Here is a 12,500-nt window from a genome sequence, read left to right on the forward strand (position 1 = left end):
TTATGAACTTAGTTGGCAACCCTTCATTGTATTAAGTTATCTTATGGCTCTTTATATACTTAATTACTGTGGATGATAATTTAGGATTATATCGTATATTGGTAAAATGAATAGGTCGTTATGTGGGATTCATATTATTTTGTAATAAGGTCTGGCGAAATTATTATCTTAGGTTTATTTTTTCTAAATTTCGGATAATGGTCAATCCGGGTACTGTATATATCGTATTTACTTTAATAATTAAAATCAGTCTGATAATTTGGTACCTGCCTAATGGTAGAATTTAATCATTTGATACAATTTTCAATCTCGCTGGGTTTCAAGAAACATTTCTCTCTCTCTCTCTCTCTCTCTCTCTCTCTCTCTCTCTCTCTCTCTCTCTCTCTCTCTCTCTCTCTCTCTCTCTCTCACGAAACCGAAGTGCGAAAAGATAGGGAAAGCGTCTTGTAGCTTTCATCCATTCGGCAACATCTTTTTTGAGGTCGATGTCGGCCCGTGATACCAACATTACCCAGCCTTCGGGTGTCATTACGTACGAGGGAGAGTAACAAGAAGAGATTATCTACGCAGAGTATCTGTTATTTCTTGTTTTCATCGCTTGCTGGAGATGATACGAGCCTTTTATCTTCTGGGTGTGGCCACACCAGTCTAGGGTCCTAGTCTTCTGATCATATCAGTGCGTTTGGGTGTATTGTATATTCGACTTCTTGTTTGTACATACAGTACGTGTGTATACGTAAGGGTGTTTGAGAGATAGAGAGGAAGGTGATGATAAAAGGTGTCTGGTTTCAGTTTCATCAGAATAGATGGTTACCAGAAAGTCAGCCGGGTAAGGCCCCCCCCCCTTACCGGCGGTGCCCAACCACAGCAGTGGCCTCCCCAGTAAACAGCTTAAACTCACGGTCCCGGGCCGGGATCGATCTGCTGTCATGCGAATGCTACGTGAACACGTCACCACTCTACTAGCCGGGAGGCGTATTAAAATGGAAATAGCCAAGAACTTAGACTAATATGATGTACAGTATTCCTTAAGTTTAGAAGAAAGGAAAGCAATGCAGAAAGATCATGTTAATGTTTATTAACGTCTACAGTGCATATCATGGAAGGAGGTTTGGACATCCATACACAATTGAAACCACAACTCATCCTTAAGGGGTGCACTGTATGCATTTCTTGAAGTTTTTTTCTGCTACGTTTCTTCAGCCCCTATAGCTGCACTTACTTTATATCCTTCTACCTTACCTCACTGCTTGCTTCCTTTCTTCCATCGTGATGTCCATCTTCTAAGTTTTACCTCACTGTAGCTAGTGTTTTATCCTCGATGCCCTTGGGCGCTGGATGACCTCACATGCGCCAGCGCCAGGTTATATACCCCAATGCCTTAAATCCAGATCCAATCCACAACTAACTCCGTAAGTCCAAAAAATTAACATATTAGTCTTATACAAAGGTATCATATAGTGAGTTCGCTCGTTCCTTTATATATATAGACTATAGCAGTACAGTTGTAATATCATTTCATATCTTCAGATAATTCAAAACCATCAGATTCCTTGGATGTTTGGATATCATAACTCGTTCTATAATGGTACATTATTATAGAAAAGGCATTACAAGCTTCATGCACACTGTCCATGGTTAATTCATTTTAAATTCCACATCAAAGTTTGTAAATATAAGAAATATCAAATAGAAGAACGGTCGTCATGGAAATAACCCCCTTTCTCCCATATCTTCAAAAAAAGCCAGCAGTTTCGATTTGTATATTGGCAGGGTCTCTGTGAAAGCCAACTTATGTTTTATGTATTTGTTCAAGACCTCTGGATCTCCTTCAACACTGTCATCAGTGGCCACATCAAAAGGTGGTTCGATAATCGGGGTCATTGGAAGCAGTAAGAATAGAATGACCCATTCGTGCCTCCTTTTGTATTCTTGTAAAAGTTGCTCGAAGGTAAAAGGGACCGATTTCCCAACCGATTTCAGGACGCTGCTGAGACTGCTGTAGTAACAAGTGAGGAAAAGTGTCTCGTTCGCTCTTCTCATCTCCGGTCTTATGCTCATGAACATCAGGTAGTTCAGGTCAGTTGCGACTGAAGCGAAGCGACTAAATTGGAAGTCAATCATGGCGAGTTCTACGGGTTCATCTTCATCGTTGCATCTGTTGTGGGAAATATCTGAATCAGCCATCGTATTTGAACCCCTTTCATCTTGTGATGATAATCTCTCCCTCTATATGCAAAATTTATTGCCAGCCGTTTGATAAATATCTCTCGATTTACTTTCAAAATCATATGCCAATCAAAATTCAAAATTAGAATAAGATTAGCATGCAAGCAAAATAATATCAAATTAGCTGAAAAATTAAATGAATTGACGAACTTTAAGGAAACCCTATTACATCCAAGTATTTAAGTATCAGACTAAAGTAAATTACTATCAGCAATATCTATAAATATAGTCAGCAATTGGATAAACATCTATTTTGTTATTATAATATTCCCCCCTTTGTATACAGAAATCTGTGCGATAAAATTTTTATCTCTTGTTTTTGGTCGTAATATTCCCTCTCTCTCTCTCTCTCTCTCTCTCTCTCTCTCTCTCTCTCTCTCTCTCTCCTCTCTCTCTCTCTCTCTCTCTCTCTCTCTCTCTCTCTCCCTCTCTCTCTCTCTCTCTCTTTATATATATACTGTAGACATGTTAACTATAATTCTATTCATATTATGGTGAGGTTATTCCCTATCTTTGTAAAAGAGTGAGTTGAATGTTACTTCTTGCTGTTTACAAGCACAGGCTTAAAGCTTAAGGCTCAATCTTAAAGCTTAATGCTTAAGCTTAAAGATTAATTCTTAAGCTTAAAGATTAATGTTTAAGCATAAAGCTTAGAACCTCATACCCCATGAATTGAGATATATTAGCTTTCATCAGAAAGACTGTTATTTATTTCAAGTAACTAGTATCCAAATTTCAAAAGATAATAATTTCTATATATTAACACATGAAAATAATGCAATTTAAAGCTTATATAAAAAATCTAAGTTGAGCTGAAAAATTTTGACTCTTAAAGAGTACTCCATATACCTGAAGAGCATATTATGGGTCCAGAAATCCCCATGACATATGACAGCAAACTGATCTTCGCTAGTGAGGTTCCTCTCCATCAACTCGGCCGGTGCCACCTTGTTTCTGTGCAGCCATTTCCTAGCTTCTGCGTGGCCCCCTTGCTGATGAAGAAATTCTGCCGCAGCTTCCAAACTACCTCTATAAATCTTTTTGAAATTCTCTTCTGATGGTCCTGGATACCGATGGAAATCATAGTTCAAAAATTCATATTTGTCAGTTAATTGTTTGAGGGACATCTTTTCATTTAGAAGAATAGACGCAGCGTGTAGCCTGCCCAGCTCTTCAAATGACAGTGTTGAATGTTTCAATTCCATACCCTTCATATGATCAACCAACTGGAAGCGTCTGACGCAGAGGTTTTCCAAGAAAATCAATCCTCTTCCATTGCATAATGAGTTGTAATACCACACTGGAAAACGTAAGGCTCTCAGTCCATTGGCTACTAATACTTTGTTTAATACAGGGGCGATGTGTTCATAAAACCCCATTTCCTTTCGAAACAGTGCGTTGAATAGGCTTTTCCCAATATCTGGAAGCGTGTCTGGCAACATTTTCACAACGTAGGTTGTTTCTGCAGCCTTCTCTCCTGCTGAATAGGATACTCGAACGCTCGTCACAAGCATTCCATAGTGATTACCTTTTTGGGACAGGTTCTCGACTGACCAATATAAGAGCTTCGCATGACTTCCTTTATCCGCTTTCAGAGCTGCCTTAACATGACTCTCTTGAATGAATTGGTGAAAGTCCTTCGTGTCCAGTCGGCTCAGCACTGAAATTGTGGAATGAAAATTTAGGAAAATTAACAAATATATATATATATATAACGAATTTTATTTAACATAGTTAATCAGATTTTCTTATCTTGGTAATCAGAAAAAATAAATTATGAATATATATATATATATATATATATACTATGGATAAATATCAACACAACATCGTGTTCAAATAGAAATAAATTTCTACCTCATACTTGGGATCGAACGCTAGCCCCTTCTAATGAAAGGCCAGGTCGAAACCAACCATGCCACGAGAGCCCATAAAGGGAATCCTAACCTGACACTAATCTAGCTGTCCGAGGATTTACCTGGTGAGACATCAGTCTCTTTACCAGCGAGTTTTACCAGATTTCCCCGGGCCACCACGTGACACAATTGGTAGTAATTCATTCAAATTACCCCTAATGAGTCAATATGGATAAATATCAACACAACATCGTGTTCAAATAGAAATAAATTTTCTACCTCATACTTGGGATCGAACGCTAGCCCCTTCTAATGAAAGGCCAGGTCGAAACCAACCATGCCACGAGAGCCCATAAAGGGAATCCTAACCTGACACTAATCTAGCTGTCCGAGGATTTACCTGGTGAGACATCAGTCTCTTTACCAGCGAGTTTTACCAGATTTCCCCGGGCCACCACGTGACACAATTGGTAGTAATTCATTCAAATTACCCCTAATGAGTCAATATGGATAAATATCAACACAACATCGTGTTCAAATAGAAATAAATTTCTACCTCATACTTGGGATCGAACGCTAGCCCCTTCTAATGAAAGGCCAGGTCGAAACCAACCATGCCACGAGAGCCCATAAAGGGAATCCTAACCTGACACTAATCTAGCTGTCCGAGGATTTACCTGGTGAGACATCAGTCTCTTTACCAGCGAGTTTTACCAGATTTCCCCGGGCCACCACGTGACACAATTGGTAGTAATTCATTCAAATTACCCCTAATGAGTCAATATGGATAAATATCAACACAACATCGTGTTCAAATAGAAATAAATTTCTACCTCATACTTGGGATCGAACGCTAGCCCCTTCTAATGAAAGGCCAGGTCGAAACCAACCATGCCACGAGAGCCCATAAAGGGAATCCTAACCTGACACTAATCTAGCTGTCCGAGGATTTACCTGGTGAGACATCAGTCTCTTTACCAGCGAGTTTTACCAGATTTCCCCGGGCCACCACGTGACACAATTGGTAGTAATTCATTCAAATTACCCCTAATGAGTCAATATGGATAAATATCAACACAACATCGTGTTCAAATAGAAATAAATTTCTACCTCATACTTGGGATCGAACGCTAGCCCCTTCTAATGAAAGGCCAGGTCGAAACCAACCATGCCACGAGAGCCCATAAAGGGAATCCTAACCTGACACTAATCTAGCTGTCCGAGGATTTACCTGGTGAGACATCAGTCTCTTTACCAGCGAGTTTTACCAGATTTCCCCGGGCCACCACGTGACACAATTGGTAGTAATTCATTCAAATTACCCCTAATGAGTCAATATGGATAAATATCAACACAACATCGTGTTCAAATAGAAATAAATTTCTACCTCATACTTGGGATCGAACGCTAGCCCCTTCTAATGAAAGGCCAGGTCGAAACCAACCATGCCACGAGAGCCCATAAAGGGAATCCTAACCTGACACTAATCTAGCTGTCCGAGGATTTACCTGGTGAGACATCAGTCTCTTTACCAGCGAGTTTTACCAGATTTCCCCGGGCCACCACGTGACACAATTGGTAGTAATTCATTCAAATTACCCCTAATGAGTCAATATGGATAAATATCAACACAACATCGTGTTCAAATAGAAATAAATTTCTACCTCATACTTGGGATCGAACGCTAGCCCCTTCTAATGAAAGGCCAGGTCGAAACCAACCATGCCACGAGAGCCCATAAAGGGAATCCTAACCTGACACTAATCTAGCTGTCCGAGGATTTACCTGGTGAGACATCAGTCTCTTTACCAGCGAGTTTTACCAGATTTCCCCGGGCCACCACGTGACACAATTGGTAGTAATTCATTCAAATTACCCCTAATGAGTCAATATGGATAAATATCAACACAACATCGTGTTCAAATAGAAATAAATTTCTACCTCATACTTGGGATCGAACGCTAGCCCCTTCTAATGAAAGGCCAGGTCGAAACCAACCATGCCACGAGAGCCCATAAAGGGAATCCTAACCTGACACTAATCTAGCTGTCCGAGGATTTACCTGGTGAGACATCAGTCTCTTTACCAGCGAGTTTTACCAGATTTCCCCCGGGCCACCACGTGACACAATTGGTAGTAATTCATTCAAATTACCCCTAATGAGTCAATATGGATAAATATCAACACAACATCGTGTTCAAATAGAAATAAATTTCTACCTCATACTTGGGATCGAACGCTAGCCCCTTCTAATGAAAGGCCAGGTCGAAACCAACCATGCCACGAGAGCCCATAAAGGGAATCCTAACCTGACACTAATCTAGCTGTCCGAGGATTTACCTGGTGAGACATCAGTCTCTTTACCAGCGAGTTTTACCAGATTTCCCCGGGCCACCACGTGACACAATTGGTAGTAATTCATTCAAATTACCCCTAATGAGTCAATATGGATAAATATCAACACAACATCGTGTTCAAATAGAAATAAATTTCTACCTCATACTTGGGATCGAACGCTAGCCCCTTCTAATGAAAGGCCAGGTCGAAACCAACCATGCCACGAGAGCCCATAAAGGGAATCCTAACCTGACACTAATCTAGCTGTCCGAGGATTTACCTGGTGAGACATCAGTCTCTTTACCAGCGAGTTTTACCAGATTTCCCCGGGCCACCACGTGACACAATTGGTAGTAATTCATTCAAATTACCCCTAATGAGTCAATATGGATAAATATCAACACAACATCGTGTTCAAATAGAAATAAATTTCTACCTCATACTTGGGATCGAACGCTAGCCCCTTCTAATGAAAGGCCAGGTCGAAACCAACCATGCCACGAGAGCCCATAAAGGGAATCCTAACCTGACACTAATCTAGCTGTCCGAGGATTTACCTGGTGAGACATCAGTCTCTTTACCAGCGAGTTTTACCAGATTTCCCCGGGCCACCACGTGACACAATTGGTAGTAATTCATTCAAATTACCCCTAATGAGTCAATATGGATAAATATCAACACAACATCGTGTTCAAATAGAAATAAATTTCTACCTCATACTTGGGATCGAACGCTAGCCCCTTCTAATGAAAGGCCAGGTCGAAACCAACCATGCCACGAGAGCCCATAAAGGGAATCCTAACCTGACACTAATCTAGCTGTCCGAGGATTTACCTGGTGAGACATCAGTCTCTTTACCAGCGAGTTTTACCAGATTTCCCCGGGCCACCACGTGACACAATTGGTAGTAATTCATTCAAATTACCCCTAATGAGTCAATATGGATAAATATCAACACAACATCGTGTTCAAATAGAAATAAATTTCTACCTCATACTTGGGATCGAACGCTAGCCCCTTCTAATGAAAGGCCAGGTCGAAACCAACCATGCCACGAGAGCCCATAAAGGGAATCCTAACCTGACACTAATCTAGCTGTCCGAGGATTTACCTGGTGAGACATCAGTCTCTTTACCAGCGAGTTTTACCAGATTTCCCCGGGCCACCACGTGACACAATTGGTAGTAATTCATTCAAATTACCCCTAATGAGTCAATATGGATAAATATCAACACAACATCGTGTTCAAATAGAAATAAATTTCTACCTCATACTTGGGATCGAACGCTAGCCCCTTCTAATGAAAGGCCAGGTCGAAACCAACCATGCCACGAGAGCCCATAAAGGGAATCCTAACCTGACACTAATCTAGCTGTCCGAGGATTTACCTGGTGAGACATCAGTCTCTTTACCAGCGAGTTTTACCAGATTTCCCCGGGCCACCACGTGACACAATTGGTAGTAATTCATTCAAATTACCCCTAATGAGTCAATATGGATAAATATCAACACAACATCGTGTTCAAATAGAAATAAATTTCTACCTCATACTTGGGATCGAACGCTAGCCCCTTCTAATGAAAGGCCAGGTCGAAACCAACCATGCCACGAGAGCCCATAAAGGGAATCCTAACCTGACACTAATCTAGCTGTCCGAGGATTTACCTGGTGAGACATCAGTCTCTTTACCAGCGAGTTTTACCAGATTTCCCCGGGCCACCACGTGACACAATTGGTAGTAATTCATTCAAATTACCCCTAATGAGTCAATATGGATAAATATCAACACAACATCGTGTTCAAATAGAAATAAATTTCTACCTCATACTTGGGATCGAACGCTAGCCCCTTCTAATGAAAGGCCAGGTCGAAACCAACCATGCCACGAGAGCCCATAAAGGGAATCCTAACCTGACACTAATCTAGCTGTCCGAGGATTTACCTGGTGAGACATCAGTCTCTTTACCAGCGAGTTTTACCAGATTTCCCCGGGCCACCACGTGACACAATTGGTAGTAATTCATTCAAATTACCCCTAATGAGTCAATATGGATAAATATCAACACAACATCGTGTTCAAATAGAAATAAATTTCTACCTCATACTTGGGATCGAACGCTAGCCCCTTCTAATGAAAGGCCAGGTCGAAACCAACCATGCCACGAGAGCCCATAAAGGGAATCCTAACCTGACACTAATCTAGCTGTCCGAGGATTTACCTGGTGAGACATCAGTCTCTTTACCAGCGAGTTTTACCAGATTTCCCCGGGCCACCACGTGACACAATTGGTAGTAATTCATTCAAATTACCCCTAATGAGTCAATATGGATAAATATCAACACAACATCGTGTTCAAATAGAAATAAATTTCTACCTCATACTTGGGATCGAACGCTAGCCCCTTCTAATGAAAGGCCAGGTCGAAACCAACCATGCCACGAGAGCCCATAAAGGGAATCCTAACCTGACACTAATCTAGCTGTCCGAGGATTTACCTGGTGAGACATCAGTCTCTTTACCAGCGAGTTTTACCAGATTTCCCCGGGCCACCACGTGACACAATTGGTAGTAATTCATTCAAATTACCCCTAATGAGTCAATATGGATAAATATCAACACAACATCGTGTTCAAATAGAAATAAATTTCTACCTCATACTTGGGATCGAACGCTAGCCCCTTCTAATGAAAGGCCAGGTCGAAACCAACCATGCCACGAGAGCCCATAAAGGGAATCCTAACCTGACACTAATCTAGCTGTCCGAGGATTTACCTGGTGAGACATCAGTCTCTTTACCAGCGAGTTTTACCAGATTTCCCCGGGCCACCACGTGACACAATTGGTAGTAATTCATTCAAATTACCCCTAATGAGTCAATATGGATAAATATCAACACAACATCGTGTTCAAATAGAAATAAATTTCTACCTCATACTTGGGATCGAACGCTAGCCCCTTCTAATGAAAGGCCAGGTCGAAACCAACCATGCCACGAGAGCCCATAAAGGGAATCCTAACCTGACACTAATCTAGCTGTCCGAGGATTTACCTGGTGAGACATCAGTCTCTTTACCAGCGAGTTTTACCAGATTTCCCCGGGCCACCACGTGACACAATTGGTAGTAATTCATTCAAATTACCCCTAATGAGTCAATATGGATAAATATCAACACAACATCGTGTTCAAATAGAAATAAATTTCTACCTCATACTTGGGATCGAACGCTAGCCCCTTCTAATGAAAGGCCAGGTCGAAACCAACCATGCCACGAGAGCCCATAAAGGGAATCCTAACCTGACACTAATCTAGCTGTCCGAGGATTTACCTGGTGAGACATCAGTCTCTTTACCAGCGAGTTTTACCAGATTTCCCCGGGCCACCACGTGACACAATTGGTAGTAATTCATTCAAATTACCCCTAATGAGTCAATATGGATAAATATCAACACAACATCGTGTTCAAATAGAAATAAATTTCTACCTCATACTTGGGATCGAACGCTAGCCCCTTCTAATGAAAGGCCAGGTCGAAACCAACCATGCCACGAGAGCCCATAAAGGGAATCCTAACCTGACACTAATCTAGCTGTCCGAGGATTTACCTGGTGAGACATCAGTCTCTTTACCAGCGAGTTTTACCAGATTTCCCCGGGCCACCACGTGACACAATTGGTAGTAATTCATTCAAATTACCCCTAATGAGTCAATATGGATAAATATCAACACAACATCGTGTTCAAATAGAAATAAATTTCTACCTCATACTTGGGATCGAACGCTAGCCCCTTCTAATGAAAGGCCAGGTCGAAACCAACCATGCCACGAGAGCCCATAATTAGTGTCAGGTTAGGATTCCCTTTATGGGCTCTCGTGGCATGGTTGGTTTCGACCTGGCCTTTCATTAGAAGGGGCTAGCGTTCGATCCCAAGTATGAGGTAGAAATTTATTTCTATTTGAACACGATGTTGTGTTGATATTTATCCATATTGACTCATTAGGGGTAATTTGAATGAATTACTACCAATTGTGTCACGTGGTGGCCCGGGGAAATCTGGTAAAACTCGCTGGTAAAGAGACTGATGTCTCACCAGGTAAATCCTCGGACAGCTAGATTAGTGTCAGGTTAGGATTCCCTTTATGGGCTCTCGTGGCATGGTTGGTTTCGACCTGGCCTTTCATTAGAAGGGGCTAGCGTTCGATCCCAAGTATGAGGTAGAAATTTATTTCTATTTGAACACGATGTTGTGTTGATATTTATCCATATTGACTCATTAGGGGTAATTTGAATGAATTACTACCAATTGTGTCACGTGGTGGCCCGGGGAAATCTGGTAAAACTCGCTGGTAAAGAGACTGATGTCTCACCAGGTAAATCCTCGGACAGCTAGATTAGTGTCAGGTTAGGATTCCCTTTATGGGCTCTCGTGGCATGGTTGGTTTCGACCTGGCCTTTCATTAGAAGGGGCTAGCGTTCGATCCCAAGTATGAGGTAGAAATTTATTTCTATTTGAACACGATGTTGTGTTGATATTTATCCATATTGACTCATTAGGGGTAATTTGAATGAATTACTACCAATTGTGTCACGTGGTGGCCCGGGGAAATCTGGTAAAACTCGCTGGTAAAGAGACTGATGTCTCACCAGGTAAATCCTCGGACAGCTAGATTAGTGTCAGGTTAGGATTCCCTTTATGGGCTCTCGTGGCATGGTTGGTTTCGACCTGGCCTTTCATTAGAAGGGGCTAGCGTTCGATCCCAAGTATGAGGTAGAAATTTATTTCTATTTGAACACGATGTTGTGTTGATATTTATCCATATTGACTCATTAGGGGTAATTTGAATGAATTACTACCAATTGTGTCACGTGGTGGCCCGGGGAAATCTGGTAAAACTCGCTGGTAAAGAGACTGATGTCTCACCAGGTAAATCCTCGGACAGCTAGATTAGTGTCAGGTTAGGATTCCCTTTATGGGCTCTCGTGGCATGGTTGGTTTCGACCTGGCCTTTCATTAGAAGGGGCTAGCGTTCGATCCCAAGTATGAGGTAGAAATTTATTTCTATTTGAACACGATGTTGTGTTGATATTTATCCATATTGACTCATTAGGGGTAATTTGAATGAATTACTACCAATTGTGTCACGTGGTGGCCCGGGGAAATCTGGTAAAACTCGCTGGTAAAGAGACTGATGTCTCACCAGGTAAATCCTCGGACAGCTAGATTAGTGTCAGGTTAGGATTCCCTTTATGGGCTCTCGTGGCATGGTTGGTTTCGACCTGGCCTTTCATTAGAAGGGGCTAGCGTTCGATCCCAAGTATGAGGTAGAAATTTATTTCTATTTGAACACGATGTTGTGTTGATATTTATCCATATTGACTCATTAGGGGTAATTTGAATGAATTACTACCAATTGTGTCACGTGGTGGCCCGGGGAAATCTGGTAAAACTCGCTGGTAAAGAGACTGATGTCTCACCAGGTAAATCCTCGGACAGCTAGATTAGTGTCAGGTTAGGATTCCCTTTATGGGCTCTCGTGGCATGGTTGGTTTCGACCTGGCCTTTCATTAGAAGGGGCTAGCGTTCGATCCCAAGTATGAGGTAGAAATTTATTTCTATTTGAACACGATGTTGTGTTGATATTTATCCATATTGACTCATTAGGGGTAATTTGAATGAATTACTACCAATTGTGTCACGTGGTGGCCCGGGGAAATCTGGTAAAACTCGCTGGTAAAGAGACTGATGTCTCACCAGGTAAATCCTCGGACAGCTAGATTAGTGTCAGGTTAGGATTCCCTTTATGGGCTCTCGTGGCATGGTTGGTTTCGACCTGGCCTTTCATTAGAAGGGGCTAGCGTTCGATCCCAAGTATGAGGTAGAAATTTATTTCTATTTGAACACGATGTTGTGTTGATATTTATCCATATTGACTCATTAGGGGTAATTTGAATGAATTACTACCAATTGTGTCACGTGGTGGCCCGGGGAAATCTGGTAAAACTCGCTGGTAAAGAGACTGATGTCTCACCAGGTAAATCCTCGGACAGCTAGATTAGTGTCAGGTTAGGATTCCCTTT

The 12,500-nt window shown here is 41.6% G+C and overlaps 1 protein-coding gene across 1 annotated transcript in view; it reads right to left on the bottom strand.

The window, feature by feature from the left end:
• Window positions 1-1,161: 1,161 nt before the first annotated feature.
• Window positions 1,162-12,500, bottom strand: part of LOC137642721 (uncharacterized) — a 17,968-nt gene continuing 6,629 nt past the window's right edge. Inside the window, exons 2-3 of the mRNA XM_068375546.1 lie at window positions 3,079-3,889; window positions 1,162-2,158 (exon numbers count right to left, since the gene is read on the bottom strand). Of these exons, the coding sequence (XP_068231647.1) occupies window positions 1,705-2,158; window positions 3,079-3,889 (1,265 nt within the window). The 3' untranslated portion in view covers window positions 1,162-1,704. The remainder of the gene's footprint in view (window positions 2,159-3,078; window positions 3,890-12,500) is intronic.

The sequence above is a fragment of the Palaemon carinicauda genome, chromosome 6 (genome assembly GCF_036898095.1).
Source record: "Palaemon carinicauda isolate YSFRI2023 chromosome 6, ASM3689809v2, whole genome shotgun sequence".
Classification (NCBI taxonomy): Eukaryota; Metazoa; Arthropoda; class Malacostraca; order Decapoda; family Palaemonidae; genus Palaemon; species Palaemon carinicauda.